At 48.6% G+C, this 17147-nt stretch overlaps 1 protein-coding gene across 1 annotated transcript; it reads left to right on the plus strand.

The window, feature by feature from the left end:
• Positions 1-1787: 1787 nt before the first annotated feature.
• LOC122394666 lies at positions 1788-16893 on the plus strand. The gene is made up of 18 exons (XM_043391693.1): positions 1788-1842; positions 5848-6121; positions 6358-6495; positions 6844-7044; positions 7599-7787; positions 8220-8334; positions 8819-8936; positions 9638-9781; positions 10358-10450; positions 10994-11155; positions 11529-11756; positions 12132-12362; positions 12571-12660; positions 12988-13266; positions 13512-13655; positions 14046-14285; positions 15143-15805; positions 16174-16893. The coding sequence occupies exons 2-18, from the start codon at positions 5869-5871 to the stop codon at positions 16177-16179; spliced, it is 3294 nt and encodes a 1097-aa protein (XP_043247628.1). The 5' UTR covers positions 1788-1842; positions 5848-5868; the 3' UTR covers positions 16180-16893.
• Positions 16894-17147: the final 254 nt, after the last annotated feature.

The following is a 17147-nucleotide window of genomic DNA, read 5'->3' on the forward strand; positions in this document are numbered from 1 at the left end:
CGGAATGATTGGCTCCGCGTATGTGCATCCGGCCGGGTGCTAGTCGATATCAGGGACGTGGGTCGGACTGTTGTGGCGGCGTGCACTGTGCTGGTTGAAGTTGTTGTATTTCTGTTAGTGAAAAGCATTAATACATAACCGTGGCCGCAGTCCAATGTTATTGTGGATTTCAGAGGGAGTGGCCAGTCAGGAGGGCCCCATGTGGGTATAGATCCAGTGTCCAGTGGGATTGGCTAAGATTTCCGGCGATTGATAAACGCTTCTATGATAGTAAACCTATTGAGTTATGAGGGGAGGTCACGTGAGGGACCTGACCTTACTAAACTCTTGTGAAAACACGACACATACGAACGGTAAGAAACCGACAGCTCTTCTTTCTGCCAAGTGTCATCTTTCTGTGAAGGATTTTTTGGCACTGAGTGTCCAGAAATTGCGTTGCTTTTGGACTGTGTAGAGGCTCACGAGCAATAACATAGGTCAACAACCTGACGTACCTTAAATATGCGACTTGTACCAGAAGATCCAGCTTGATCAAAAGATTGTACATGTCAAATTTCAGCTCTTAAGCTCAAAAGAATTTTGAGTTATCGTAAAAACCGTCAGTGTGGCACCGTATCGCCTCCCCGCGCGGTCGGAAGGTAAAAGTTCGCCGGCTTTAACTAAACAAATAGTCGTCGTATCGCAAATTCATTGACGGCGTTCGAAGCGTCGTTCAATTTACTTTCGAAACATATCCTAACATTAACATTTATCTGCCTAGCGCAATCTCCAATAAGCAAAAGTTCCGTGCATGCATCCTCATACAGTGTTAGCGGCCGCTGACCCACATTCGCGTCATCAGGGAATGCCGCAACTAATTTATTGTTTCCAACTTTTTTCCCGGAGCGTTCTACCTGGTTTATATAGCCTTGAGCCGGGCTCCCCGGCAGAGCAAAAACACAAATAGTTTCGAAAAATCATTTTAAAATAATTTTGGTGACGTCATTAGATTGAAATAAAACTGGCAACTCAAAAAGTAATCGTGCTCTGGCTGGTGTATTTTAGATGTGAAGCTAAGTGGATTGACTTAATTTTCTTTTGAATTAGCTAAATTTCACCTAAATTTGACTCTTTTTAAAACAAATTTTCAAAGAAAAAAATTGCAAGCTATAAACTGTTGACGTCAAAAGAGAAACAAGATCCAGCAACAGGCTTAGTTCAATCGATTCATTACTGACGCAACTGCGACATCTCGAGTTTTTAGGATCTGTTCTTTCGTGTTGGTTTTTCATTTTTCGAAACGCCAGAAGCAGGATTCGGCCAATTAAATTGATGTGGGATTTGGTTTACTTGTATGTGGGGTCTTAAATTTCTCGCAATTTAATCATTTTTTATCTAAGAACTACCTAAGTACTTGTAACAATGTAGCTGCTTACGATAACTTTTAAATGGAAAAGTTGCTTTTGTCAAATTTAGAGGAGCTTTTATAGAACAAAATTGGTCTATTGAGCAATGAAGACGAAACTCACAAGTGATGCTGACAGCTTTGCCCTAAGAACGCTTTTCCCGTCTTTTTGTACAAGCTATTATCACACGCCACTCACACGCCCAGCCAATACAGCAACCAAGCACCAAGCAACGTTCTCGCGCGCAACTAGGTACTACGGTACTACTAAGAACGAAAAAAAAGCTTCAAGGGGCAGTTGTGCTAGAATTCAACTTGTATATTTAGATTTTTGTAAGTTCGGACGTGACACCAACACGTTTCCTATGCGTGGATGGAATCACTGGCGGTCCAGTGGCGTATCTAGCCGTTTTCAAAGGGAGGGGCCAAAGCCGGCCAAAAGGTCGGGGTCTCCGAAGGTTATCAATGACAAAATTTCCCGCTTTTCATATACTTGGATCAAATGGGATCGGAAGTGAGGATTTATTGACTTATCTTGCAATGCTTGCATGCATGTCGTCGTTTTTGTGAATTGCAGTCCTGAGGAGATTTTGAAAGGAATTTGATTTGGAAATGGGGGACATGTTTTGGGACGACGGTGAAAACAGGGCGCCTGGGGCGATTTGATCAAGGTTCGTGAAATTTACACATGATGTTTAGCATTTGGAAGGCCTGTGAAGGGGGAGAACTTCAAAATGTCACGTGACTAATATGCCCTCCGGCGCCCTGTTTTCACCGGCGTCCATGTTTTGGCCGCCCCTAGCCCCGACTTTGGCCCGGTTGCCCCCCTGGATCCGCCAGTGGATGCCAATGGAATGCTTGCTTTTCTAGTATTTATTTTTCCTTTTTACATTTAGGGAGTTTTGTCTCTGCAATAGTACCTATTTGTCAATCCCGATTCCCACTCCAAGGTGTCCGGTCAAAATTTTGTCCAACATTTTTTCATCGGACAGTTTTCGTGTGCAGATTTTTGTCCAAATTTTTTTGTCTCCCATTTCTTCGCCTACATATTTTTGTCCATACATTTTTTGTCCAATAAATTTTATGTCTGTGCATCCACTGTTACAACTCCAAGGTTGAGTGAAAACTGAAACATACTAAAAATGCTAGGTATTCAACTTGAATTGTGAGGCAAGTGACGTCATAATAATACTCGGGGTGAAATAATGTAGTGCCAAAGGCAATGCTTTAGGACTAGGAGAGACTACTGGCAATGGTAACTGGTAAGTCAAATATTTTTAGGTTAACCCGTGCCCGGCTGGGGGTCCTGTATTTCCACGCCCTGCTGAGGGCCCCCTTCTAACTCGGCTCCTGGGCCACGTAGCGATATGCGGAAGGCGGCGTTTGAAAGAGCGCCAAAAATAATGACGAAATCACTTAGGTCACTTTTTTGGTCAGGTCAAAGTTCAGGTCACCAGAGGTCATTGTAGGCAAAATTACGCCAATTTTCAGGTCGAATGTCGACAATTTCCAGGAAGCCAATGCATAACTCGGGAACCAATAGAGCTACAGCGCCGCGGAAAAGCGCATTCGATAGCCCTATTAACGCCCTTTTTGAGTAATTCTCTCAGATTTGACCTAACGTCAACGGTTTTGCCTGCAGGGGGCAAAAACAGCAAAAATAACCGATTTTTTCGGAATCAGTTTTTCTGCAATAACTTTTGACCCAAGCCCTGTACGAGCTTACTTTTACTGGCATCGTGTTCCTCTCGTCAAGACGCATCAAATGAACTGTAACTTGACCTTGAAAGGTCAACTTGAAAATTTGACCTCAGGTCAAGGTCATGACCTGACCGGAAAGGGTCATGTTGCATATCAGTCGATCCGTATCGTCGAGCTGAACACATCTAAGGCGTTGTCACCGCTCTAGCATGCCTCTATCAAAAGTTTTTGTGAAAAACTGTTAGACACCATTCATGACCTGAGATGACCTCAGGGGCATAAATAGGGGTCACGGACACCATTTTCATGTTCAGTGTGTCTAAACCACTTGTAATTCAGTGTTTGAAGTGTTTATAATGTCTTTCGTCTAAAAGAGGCGCATTTCAATTTTCTCCCATTGACTTATAATGGGGAGGTCGCAAAATTGACCTGACCTTAGGTCACCGATATCAAAATTCCGAGATACACATTTTGTAGATACTATTACCCTTATCAATCGCTGAAAGTTTCAAAGCGATCGGTCACTCAGTGTAGCATGGCAGACATTGAAACTTTTTATGAGGTGAGGTCACTTCAAGTGACTTGGTAACCTGACCTTTCATGACCTTGGTCTGAAATTTTCACAACATGTGTAGAATTGATGTATGATAAGGTGTACCAAAAACGGCGGCGCGGTTGTTCAAACACCCCCCCCCCCCAGCAGGGCGCGGGCTAAGTGGTTGTGTATCTGGCTGTAGGCCTGAAGCCAAGGTAAGGTAAGGTTTGGTTATGTTCTAACCATTCTGCTCTTTGTGTATTTGCCATCCCACCCAATGTTTCCCTTTTACTATTTTTTGTTTCTTCTTTCCTTTTTAGACAAAGAATATCCAGGGAAGTGTTTCAAAAAAAATCGTTGACGAAAAAAATGTCCAGACAAAAAATGCACAAACGAAAAAATATACAGACGAAAAAATGTACAGACGAAAAATGCGAGATGAAACAATGTCAGTCGAAATTTCGGAAATCTGCGGACGAAAAATTGTCCGACGAAAATCTGCTAGACGAAAAATACGTTATGGAATCCGCTGCAATCGCCATGCAATGATGGCTAAGAGCAAGATTTTGTCAGGAACAATGGTGTTAGGCAGTGCTTATTGTTGATGCCGTCTGGTCTTTCCTGAACCTAATTTTGAACCAAAGGACAATTGACAGTGCTTTCAGTATCTCATACTCAGTAATCTGCAAAGTACGGCAATTTTATTGGCAACAAAGTCTTGACAATTTCAACAAGATCTCATCGATGCGGGCTTCTTCGGCTGGTGCAGATTTGGTGCGGTGGGGATTCAGCTTGGTGACAGACATGAGGTGAGGTAGATGAGATAAGTTGAAAAAACATTGTTGGAGTTTCGACATTCATTCAGCGTGAGCTTAAGCCTAAACGAGTGTGCGGTGGTCAGAACAGACTATGCCAACGCTGGTGGTTCCATTGATCACGTGGTTGTTCCCTGCTGTGACAAGGCAGAGGTTAGTCGAAACCACTGCATGCAGGCTAATTACGGAAACCGGCTCCCCAACGAGAGACTAACCCTAATCACAAATACGTGCATCCCCCCCCCCCCCTCCCCCAAGGCTTGGGTGGCATGGAACAGGAGAGGGATGACACAGCCCGACCCACGTTTCCACACTACACGCTGTCCCCTGGTAGCAGGTTGGTAGCAGGTTCGCACTGTCACAACACGAAACGCACCGCCTGGGCTGGTGACGTCTCTGTCGTCAGGTGTCAGTTGTCACGATCCAGTTGTCACGATCGGCTCTGCGTGGCGCCGGCGGTCGGTAGGATGATAAAAAATGGGTGTTGGGCATGGCCGATGGGAGGGCTTGTAGACCACCGCTCCACCGCCTCAAGCAGTTAAACGATTTATCTGGTATGTTCGACGCAACTAATACGTTACGTTGCCTCCAAAGAGTCTGAGGTTGTTGCGTTGTGCAGCATTGGTAAACGAGATGCGCTCGGCTCATGTGAGGCTTTAGCGTTGTCACTTAGTAGCAGGAGGACTTGTGCATGGTCAATGGCAGGGCTTGAGGACCACCATCTTGCCATGGCTCATGTAGGTAGGTAGCCAAGTATTCAAAGCAGGGCTGCGGAGTCGGAGTCGGAGTCGGAGTCGGTCGGAGTCGACAGTTGTGACCGGAGTCGGAGTCGGAGTCGGAGTCGATTTTAGAAACCCGAGCCGGAGTCGGAGTCGGAGTCACCGAAAATCTGTCGACTCCGCAGCCCTGCTAGGTCTGCGGAGTCGGAGTCGGGAGTTGGAGTCGGTCGGAGTCGACAATTCTGCCCGGAGTCGGAGTCGGAGTCGGAGCTGGCTTTTGAAAGCCGGAGTCGGAGTCGGAGTCGCCGAAAATCCATCGACTCCGCAGCCCTGATTCAAAGAATATTTTTGATGGAGGCCCAAGGGTTTGTGTGGATGAAGCAATGCGGATGAACATTGCGTATGTACATGAAGGTGTGCGTACGGAGATTGGCCGGTGGACGCGGAGAGTTACGGACGATTTTGATCAGAGTGTATAGACATTTCGATTTCTGATAGTAAATAGCATGCGCCTAAGTGGCCGAACTCTTGCTCCCATCACCGGCGAGTTCAGATCGAGCCAGGCACTCTTCCACTGAGCTTTTTGAAAGAGCTTTGAAACATTCATAAAACATTCAAACCAAATGAAATATTTACATGAGAAGCCCATTCATGTGTGTTACACTGACCTATCTCGTATCTCTCCATCCCCAGGAGACCGATGCACGCCCAACCATGAGTTCTGCCAGAAAGGTGCAACAAGGCGTTGTGAGCAGCAATGACGAGAACAATGTCTACGTTCTGCCGGCCACGTCGGATATATTTAGCTCGCTACAGGGGGGTCAGTCGCAGACCGTATACGTTGGTCAACTGGGCACAGTGACCGATGATCAGGGCGAGACGAGCCAGGTGGTCGAGCTGGCCCCGATTAGACAGGCAGTGCCTACACCGAGCGTGGCATCCGCTGCTGGCCGGCATGGCACCTCTGGTGGGTACTCTGACAGCTTGTGGCAGCTGCAGTTTGCTTGTGAAAATAGTGTATGAGTATGTTTATGTGTGCTTATCAAAGAGTTATGTTTTATTACTTATCAGATGAACATTTTAATGGTCATCTTTTGACTTTGATGTGAAGTCGAACTACCATTCTCTGTCACTCATACCTATCTAAAAATGAATTGTGCACTGCGCATGACATGCCATTCACGCGCCCTGATGCCGTTTTAGGACCTGCACCTACCGAGGCCGGTCAAGGTCAGTCGCTGGTGTACTTCGCGACCGACCTCGACTCCCTACGTCTAGACAATCGGGATGAAGCGGACTCGGATGGGCCTCCTGCTGCGTCAACCGAAGTGGAGATATTTGGTAATTGCTTATATATGTACATAGTTTCCTGGTATTTCTCCTTGTTATTTCACTTAATCACCCATTTTTTCACCTTCGCCTTTTGTTACTTCACTCTGCCTTTCCACAAATTGACTGCGCTGCCCATGAAGCATGCGTATTGCGGCCATCTCCTCGACTTTTGAATATGAATCTCTATTCTTGGCGTGTCACCGTAATATGACGTGAACGGTAGATGTACCAAATGTTTCAGTTACTGAAAATCAGCCTTGGGCGTAAAATCAGGCCGAACGGTGGTAACTCCTACCATTGCCTGAATGAAAATAACGCTGAACAGTCGGTAGCTTTCATCTTACCTCCTCTTTTCAGATACCACTGTCGATCTCAACACGCCTCGCCAGGACTCCACTCTGGACCTAGAAGAGCCGGACCCGGACTCAGAGCCGGAGCCGGAGCCGGAGTCGATAGACGCGGCGGAGTCTGACGGAGCCGATTTCGAGTGTTCCGACTACACTGCGCCGGTCAAGCCGGACGAAGTTGTCAACGAGCATCTTTCCCGGGTCCATCAAGGTAGGTAGCCTGAGGAGTGTTCACGGGCACCGCACACTGCTGCGTGCGGTGTGTGCGGTGCGTCCAGCAGGCGTGGGGGTAGGGGATGGGTAGGCGGCTCTGACGTCACGGCTGCGTGCGGTGGACGGTCCGCTGTGGCCAGTCCCGACCGGCCACAGCGATCGCTGTGTGCGGTGACGGAAGGCTGACGTAGGGACGCAGTGGGCGGAGCTTGGAGGCTGTGTGCGGTCCGACCGCACACAGGGCCCGTGAACAGCCCTCTGGGGAGTGGGGAGTGAGTTACGCAAAGGTAGGCGAATGATGAGAAGGGAGTTTTCATAGGTGGGATTGGGAAAACGACCTTAGAAGAGCAGGTGATACCATTGGTAGAAGTACAAATGCACATTTGTTCAACGGAGTTATTGTTAATACCTTCAGTGATGTTTAATGCACATACGAATCAGGAGCCGCGACTGAACTATCTAACTGCTCTGAATCTGCCCACCATGACCATCATGGCAAACAAACCGTATGTTTGTAACGCAACACTGACTTCACGTCGGTCCTGTCCGCAGAGAGCTCGGCTGCTCTGAGGGCCATCGCTCTGGCCCGGCGGGATCTTGAGGAAGAGATCCGCCGGCGCGAGGCGAAGGTGCGTGACATGCGCAATGAGGTGGATCGACTGATGCGCGAACTGCGTGAGGTCAAACAGCTCGAGCGGGCCGAGATGAAGAAACTGAATCTAACGTTGGAGGCAGCGCAAGGTGAGCTCAGAATTCTGCTTAGTTTGCGATGTTTATGGGCACATGGACTGGAACGCAAGTTGATGATAAGCTCATTACCTACTTTAGACACACGCCTCCGTAACTTGGTGTTCATTTCGTTGTGTGTATGGCTTGTTCAGTGGGTGCAGTTTGATCGGGTTTTATTTTGCACATACGCAATGGTTAGTGCTTTGCTCTGTATAGGTATTATCGTGGTTTTATATTAAAATGATGATCGCCATAAACACGAAATGGTAGCTTTAATTTTGGATAAGTTTCACTACCTGTCCAATCATACTGTATCATCGTCATATTACCACACATTTTCACATATCGTGTTTGCTTCAGATTCCATGAGCGACAACGAAGTACTTGCCCCACGTTGTGGTTCACATCACCTAAACATTCTCTCTAACTATCATCCCTTTCCAGATAAGGAGAAACGTGCGCTGAACTACAGAATAATTCGAGGAAGGCGCTACACGTCAACCCTTTACGAGGCCTCTGACGGACACATATACATGTTCAAGCGTCACAATTCGCTCATGTAAGTGGCATTGGTGGTCCGTTTGCCGATAGACGTTCCCTTCCGGGTCCAGTTACGTCAGAGCGATGTAGGAACGGTGCTTCTCGCAGAGTCATTTCATATTCGGCATGTGGCAGTGCGGCGATGCTGCACTTATTGCAGCATCGCCATAAGTGATGATGCAGCATCATCACTTATGCTGCATCGGGTCATATGATGACCCGATGCAGCATCGGGTCATCATCATTATCTTATTAACCTTATCATCATCATCATTAACGATTAACCCTGATCATCATCAGGGTTAATCGGGTGATGTAATGTCCAATGTCCATTATTTTGATCATAGACTACAGCTGATATAGAAACTGTCTATGGTTTGATATTATCTTCCCGTGCTTTGATATGTCTTCGCAAACGTCCGTTAGGAGATGATTCATTGATCGATTTAAGATAAATGTTTGAGATAGAGTACTCAGTTTATGGCTTTGCTGCCCTGTTTCAGTTGCGTCTTATCCAAGTTTAAAGGTCTGTACTGCCAGGGCTGGTCGCGTATTACCGCAACTGGACTGATGCAGCAGACCAGGGACCACAATCACGGTCCGCACCATCCGGACCTAGAGGTGAGTGAGTCGTACCCGCCAGAACGGCGCGTCACCACGGTGGATCACGCCGCGTCACGGCAGTCGAACAAGCCGTGCCACGGCAGTCGAACCACCAACCACGGGGTAGTATTCGCCACGCCATGTATGGATCGCCCACGGTCGTAAATACATACATACATGGCGCATACATACATACATACATACATACATACATACATACATACATACATACATACATACATACATACATACATACATACATACATACATACATACATGCATACCTACATACATACATACATACATACATACATACATACATACACCACGGCAGTTCAGCCACGCTTGGCGACAGTCGAACCACGCGCCACCATAGTTACCTACACCTGCCAGAGCGGCGTAACAATCATGTAGCAAGACGTAACCGCACGATTTGCGGGTTGTTTTTAATTGGGTACTTTTGATGGCAAGGTTTATAGTTTTTCATTGTTTTCTTTTCTTATCAACCATTGTTTTGCTAGATTGGAGTTAAAACTATAGTTATTCTATCAACTGCATTTGTGCTGTCTTTGGGAAGAAAAGAACTTGGTATACACGTATGCATCTGAGCTAAGTTCACCATGCACTGCTTGTTGGTAACCCACCATTGTTCATGCTGTATGTGTTAAGGCGCAGGCTTCTGATCGCCCCAACACTACAACACCTTCGTCTATTCGCAGAAGCGGCGTCTGATAAACCAAGTGCGAATGGCACTGCGAGCCGACGAGCACCAGCGTACGGTGCGTGAGGTCTTTGACGACGTCGTCGGCAGCTCACCGCACGCGCACCTGCTGCCGTTCAAGTCGCTCTACCAAACGTTGAGGGTGAGTTGTGGATGCGGACTGGGGAGGATAGGTCCGTGTCGTCTTCAGTACCGCCGATGACAAGTAGAGGGGAAGGGGGTCAGTGATGGTCTAGGGGTGTGTGTGTGTGGGGGGGGGGGGTAGTCAGTGATAGGCTAGGTGTGTGTGTGGGAGGGGTAGTCAGTGATAGGTGTGTGTGTGGGGGGGGGACATTGGGTAGGTGGGGACTGTGGAGATGACTGACTGAGAATATAGGCAGGTGGTTAGGGACGGAGAGGCAAGGTGTGGTCAGCTGGCTTCAATAGAAGACCCGAGTCTGGTTCTGTGAGTGACTGGTTAGTGCTGTTTTGAAACCCTGAATTCATCTTGTATAAATCCTTTAACTTACGCCTTGCTTGGTTACAACTGCGGTGCCAGCTTCAGTATCTACTACCAAAGCTAAATGTAATGGCTGGAACTAGGGCTATAATATAATGAGTACATGAGAGCTTCCTTCAGAGCTCCCATTATCCTCAACGCTCTCGATCCTTGGCCAAACAGCTGGTAAACAGATATTGATTGTCGCTGCAGCTGTGCTGACCATATTTTCCATTACAGAAAGATAAAATGAGGAAAGACCGAGAGGGGACCATGCCAGGGATAAAAAACGAGACAGGTGTCGCAGCGCGAGGCTCATCCTCGAGGCCCGAGGTATGTGAATTATATTGAACAAGTTTGGTTTTTACATAGCTTTCCTGTTATGCTCGCGATCGGCTCTTGATAGTCTCCTCCATCTGTCGCGGTTGTTCATATGACATAAGAATATCGTTCGATGGTAACGCCCCGTGATATCCATAATCATTATTAGGATGGTGACTTTCAAAAGTTCTTATTCGACGCGGCTGTGGGGTGAATGGTGATAAGATAGAGCTGATAGAGCTGCAAAAGTGCATGAAAATAGGATGTATTTATGGATGATGGACTTACAATGCTTGCCTGTATCATGGATGAGATAACACATGCCTGTATGTAAACCCTTGCTTATCGGGGATAACCTGCTCAGTGCTCATAGTCATATCTTATCTTTTTGCGCACTTTACATAAATGACAAAATTAAGTCCATGATATTGCCGTTTTCTTCCCTCATTTCCTTTTTTCGTTATAAGGCAGTAAATGCAATCAGACATAATCGGGCTCGCTCGCTACCCTCCTAATATAGGGTTTGTTGACTGTCTTCTGTTGCCTATCTCTCAGAATCGGAGGAATAACGGAGCTGCTGCCGAGGTCTTGGCGCGGGTAAAGCAGCGCGCGTCTTCGAAGTCTGCCAGTGCTGGCGGCGCCAAACCAGAGACCAATGCCGCGACCAATACCGCGAGTACGACGACGGCAGGCGAGGTCTTCTCGCGGCTATGTCAGGTGAGTGCCGGACGACGACACACATTATCCCATCTCTAGTCAGGAGGTTGAGGCGGGGGTGCCGCGATGTTCCCCTTTATCTGTGACGGGCGTCCGCGGGATGTGTGACAGCTTTCCCCCAACTCTCGCCAGTGTCTGGTCCAGCGGCCTACTGCATGTAAATGTATCGCTGCTTCAGTTGCAGTTTGCGCTTTCAGGGGATCAATATGTCAGTTGTCACTGCTGTTGTAATTTGTGAATTATTGTTTTGCTGTGCGAATGAGTGTTCCAAGTGTTGCACTTTTCTTGTGAGACTATTTTTGGTCGACGTTTGCCTGCTCGTCAAGTGACTGAGTAGTCTTATTTGATCTCAGTGGCCGGTCTCTATTCGCAGTCGGTAACTGAAGGTTCGGCGGCGGATGACGTGGTCGCGGAGCAGCCTCACTCGTCGCAGCAGCCGGCGCCGCAGTCGGGGGCACCTCATCAACCGCCCCAGTGGCAGGGGGCGGCCGGATGGACGAACGGGGAGGGAGTAGCGGAGGCAGCAGAACAGTCAGACCGGGACGACTCACCGGCGGGCGCTGATGACTCCCCCGGCCCGTCCTCACCCAGCCCACCAGAGGTGAGACGCGAGGCAACTTGTGTTCGGCAGACGGCTGAGGTGGACGGTAGCTGTTGTATTTACTACCACATAATTCATTTTTGGATGAACTTGGGGCATAACTTTTGACGCGATGAGTCTGACTCGATTATTTAATAATCGGACTGATAAACGTCAAGATGGAATTTACGTATAACAAACGAGTATAGACATGAATATTGTATTATTTAATCTGCCATGCGGAAAATTCAAGCGTCACCCTCTGCTATAAATCACTCCCTGATCAGATTATCAGCGCTTGTGCTCGGTAATGCTCGTATTGCCACCCTGCTGAGCCTGTGGGCTGTCTTCCTCTCCCTCAAAACACTCGTGTCTCATCTCGTTTTCTTCCGACAGGATCCTGCAGAGGAGGCTCCCCACCGTACAGCGGCGACGCCGTCTCGGCCCCAGCCCGCAGTAGTAACACCTGGGCAGAATACCACCCTGAACGGGCAGACTGCACCGCCGGCCACTGCTACTCCTCAACCTGCCCCCAGCGCCTTCAATCTGCAGGAGTCCCTTCAGGGGATGTCGCAGCAACTCAAACGGAATCTCTCGTTCGTTCTCAAGGATAGCGAAGGACGAGATGTGAGTTCTGGGACTGTGTAGATAATTACATGACGTCTCCTGAAAGCGGATTTTTTATCGATGTTTGCGATTGTACTTATAATGGTGCTTATGGGAAATAAGTTTTGATCACTTCTGATCCAACGATTTTGTCCGCTACCGACAGTGCTGTTTGCCAACAAGTGTCGGATGTTAGCTTTTTATTTATGCCGTTCGTCTTTTCTTTCAGCTGGTTATGGCGTTCATTGCGCCCGCTGCGACCATGGCTGCCAAGAAAAGCCTTAACGGGTACGACATTCAGCTGGACGGGTCGACCAAGGTAGGAAACTCAATCACGGCTAGCGGCAAGTGGTTCGGAGTGCTGCGATAATGATTACGGCTGCCTCTGCCCTCTTGACAGTGTACCTTATGTACACAATACACATAGTGTCTATTATTTGGGCGGAGTGGATTTTTTATAGTGCTATAAAAAGGAGCTGAGGAGCTGTTTAGCAGCTCCTCGATTCACTTTTCTTCAAATGTATCTTTCCAACTCTCCTGATTCTCAGCTATCTTCAGACTCCCTCAGGTAGAGCCCTGCCGTGTGACCCATATAACGTGATCACTCTTACCGTGTTTCCAACCGACTGCTCTCGCCCACCGACAGCTGTCCACACCGGTAGCGGGTGTGTTCTCACACCTGCTTCTGGTGTCGGTGTGCCTGCGGCGTCAGCTGCGACCCGCTTTCCTCGTGTTACTGCGGGAGTCCTCCCAGGCCGTCCTACTGGAGGTGTTCGCTGCGCTGAAGCGCCGGCTCGGTGGAAGGCTGCCCGATAATGTCGTGTGCTCGTCGGAACCGACCCTGCTGTCGGCAGCCGCCGCCGGCTGGCCCGACGCGCAGATATCGTGCTCGATATCTACCTACTGCCGCGATGTGGTGGCTAAGGTGAGTGTTTGTGCGAGTGTGTGTGTGTGTGGGGGGGGGGGGGACGTTTAGGCTTGCCTTTCCGATGTGGTCATTGGAGATCAATCACCTATAACTGCGCTAACAGGCCGAACTCCGAAGGCGTTCTCTTCAACGCACAGGCTTTGTGCCATCGTATGTGATCCGCGGACTTGAGCTTATCTGACCACTGACCAGCTGTGGTTACCTTATATGGGATTAGCTGACGACTGGTACGCTTTCGTCAGGTGGTCCGCGAGAACCTGTCGGCCCCGTTCGTCAGCTCGGTCCCGGTACGGAACTGGCTGATCATGCTGCTCGCCCTGCCGCTCATGCCGCCACAGAAGATGGGGGACGCCCTGGAGAAACTCGCCCGCGAGATACCCGAACAGGTCGGTGCTACAACATGTTACAGTGAAGGGGACAGTTGTGTGGTTTTTCGTAACTCGTAATTTAATAAAATGCCATTTCGATTGGCAAGACAGACTGGGTACAGGATGCATGAGTAACTTACTCGTACTAAAAATGGATCCTCGCTACTTTAAGTGTCAGGGCGTAATGGCGAATCATCGTGATTTTTTTCATTCTTAAATCAGGGTTGGATATGATAACGCAGTCCACTATAATGCTTTGTGGATAATGGCTCCTACTCACTTTTGTCAAAATTGTCATATGTGCTCATCACGTACTTTACAGGCATAGTTTACGTCGTATTAGCTTAGTAGCCCAGCCAGTCACACACATAACCAATCCATAACCGTTCTGCTGCTCTACTTCTCCAGGTGGACTCGCCCAGCCGCCAGGCGCTGCGCCGGCTCGGCACCTACGTCACAGAGGAGTGGCTCTGGAAGTTCGGGCCGGCCAAGATGTCCGTCCACCGGCGGCCCTGTATGGACGAGCTGGACACGTTCCAGCTGATGCGCGACCTCAAGAGCCGCTACCAGGCGTGTCGCGACGACGCGTCGGCGGATACTCCGCGGGCACAGCGCGACTTCGTGGCGCTGGTCGCGGCCGTGAATCAGGTAATGTAATTGGTTTTGTTGGTGGTTTCGAGTTGAAGGAGGGTCTGACGTGCTAGGTGACGGCTGGGATCTTTCCAGCCTGCAACTGGTGAGAACGAAGCTTGTAAAACCATTGAACACCCAGACTGGTTTTTGATTCACCTTTTTTGGATCGATTCAATCATTGATTCATTTGATTTTTGTTTGATTCAATCACCGTTTAATTCCTTTAAAAAATTGGTGAATCGATTCCTTTTGATTCAGAGAATCAATAAACAAAAGGAATGATTCACGTTTGATTCAGCCATTTTTTTAATGATTCTTTTTTGATTCAATTAAAAAATAAAATATACAAAATATCAGGGATAGTATTGTATTTGTTGTGTTCTTTTTGTTGTCATGTAATGGCAGTAATGTTAATATTTGTTGATAATGAACTATGTTCGTTCACTTCAATTTTTTTTTTTTTAAGTTCATGAATCATTATTTTTTATTCAATCAACCCTGATTCCCAATGCGTTTGATTCAATCATGGCTTGTGAATCAAACAATCCTGACGGTGAATCAAACCTTTTTGATTCAACAAATTTTGTTTGATTCAATCCAATCGATTCAATCACAGATGAATCAAACACCAGTCTGCGAACACCAGATTCTAGAAGAATGAAAAAGTTTTGCAGTTGCATTCTTTATTCAATGCGTAAGTCCTGTAGGTTTATCAGTGAAGCTTGTTCTCGTTAGCCAACCCTTGACGTGTGGACCCGGTCTGATTGTGTAGTTCCCTGTCACCATAGACGTATGGTCTAGTGCAGGGTGTTTCCATCCTGTTTCCTGTTGCCATATACCAACTGTATGGTGGGCTGGTTTACTCTTCCCAGGTGCTGCGTGACACAGACAGTGAGCTGGAGGTCGGCCAGGAGGGTCTGCTCTGCTGGCCGCGGATGCGCAAAGTGGACCCTCTCGTGAGGCGGATGGTCTACGAGAAGACCTCCGCTCTACAGTTCCTAAAGCGCGCCGGTGCCGAGCTGCTGGCTGGCGGCCTGCCGCCCGGCTCCGGTATTGAGGGAGGGGACGCCGCGGTTGCCGCTGCCTCCCGACCGGTCACCGGAGCCTCCCGACCTGACAGCGACGAGGAGCGACTCCAAGGCGGCGGGGACCCTGAGCCGGACCCGGACCCCTGTGAAAGGTCAATCAGCAGAGCCGAAACCACACCGACGCCTGTGACGATCGATCGTGCCCAGGAAACCCCCAACATGGCACGGACCGAAGGGACGCGACTGGTACCCGACGCGTCCGTCACTGGTTCGCCGGTGCGCGGTGGGGCCGGCCGCGGAGGTACGGCTCGCCGAGGTCGGAGGTCTACTCCCGCCGCGGCAACCAAACGGGATAGGACGGAGGAAGTGGGGGAGCTGCGGCACTGCTATGTGGACCTGGAGAGGGTGCCGGTGGCCGAAGAGAGCACTCAGTCGCCCCGTAAGAAGCTGCGCTCGTCTGGCGCGGAGCGTCTGCGCTGGAACGCGCTGGACCTCACTGAGGAGGAGGTGAGTAGGGTGGGGCAGGGCAGCGACATCCACATTGGCTCCGTGAGCCACATTCGGCTACCGCCGAGTGCGTGTCGGGCTTTGGAGCCCAGCTTAGACTGGCTGGGATGAATGACAAAAGAAAACGAAAAAAGTCCGTTTCCAATAATAAAAGTGGCTTACAGTTAGCATAGTAGCGAAGTAACTCACTTCTTGATTTATAACTCGTCTTGTATATTGTTTCACCCGAAAGCTTTGCAAATATGGCATAATCGCAGCCCTTCCTCAATCATTTCTGCATCGTCTACAGTGTCTGACTATTACAGACATCATTTGCTTTTCCCGTTTCCTGCGTTTTTTCGCTAATATGTGTCGCTCCTTGCTTACAGCTGTGACAGACGCGACTTGGATGGACGGCTGAGGCGGCTTCGTGGAATCTCAGGAGTGCGGCACAGATGTGGCTTTTACCAACACGGGGTTGTTGGTGTCATCTGGTGCTCATGTCAGCTCATGTCAGCAGAGGCCAGTGTGTGTGCGTGGCGTCCTCAGGTTTTTGCCTCGGGCTGCGCGAATGCTGTTGGACATTCTAAAATGCTAGACGTTGGGGTTGGACCAACGCCAGCGGCTGTGACGCCAAGTACCTGGGCTCATCGAATTTCGGCTGCCGGCTGAAAAGCGATGGCGTTGCTTGCATCTTTAAGCGAGCTTGTACGCTTTTTGGGTGACACAGTGCCATAATGTGCATCATCAGCTTAGGTTTAGACAGTGTAGCTTGAAAACCCGAACAAAATGTAGCTGACGGCTTCTCTGGTAGGAATAACCTCATTCCATTTTGACTTTACACTTGTTTAGTGTCTCACTGCTCATAGCCATCGTATGGAGTGCTGCCTTTTTCATTGCGCTGTCTATTTAGCGAACGTTCAGGGTATTCGTTTGTAGTTCGATCAGGAATGGTTTGGCCCGAGCCCTTACCTATGAATAGTGAGTGCCCTTCACGGGCGTTGGGCATACAATTGACCATGAAATGTGCACTTCCGATTAAGACTCAGAACGCATCTGGGCTCCCAAACCCATGGCTCTTTTTCTAGAAACACGATAAAATTTTGATGTCACCTTGTTTGGATGTGTTGGAAGCGTGGTCCCATTTTACTTAGTCGTGGAACGACGTTGGGGTGTGTCACTGTGAATGTCAGGCGAACGTGGAGATAGTTAGGAAGGTGATATTAGTTTTGGTGAGCGATTCAGTAGCTCAGTGATTGATGTAATAAGTATTCTAATTTCTAACGATAACCAAGCAGAACATCAACGCTAGCTTTTATCTTGGATCCCAAGACGTCTTCGGCCCAAAAAGATCAGCGACGAT

This window comes from Amphibalanus amphitrite, unplaced genomic scaffold, assembly GCF_019059575.1.
Source record: "Amphibalanus amphitrite isolate SeventyFive unplaced genomic scaffold, NRLGWU_Aamphi_draft 000604F_arrow, whole genome shotgun sequence".
Taxonomy (NCBI): Eukaryota; Metazoa; Arthropoda; class Thecostraca; order Balanomorpha; family Balanidae; genus Amphibalanus; species Amphibalanus amphitrite.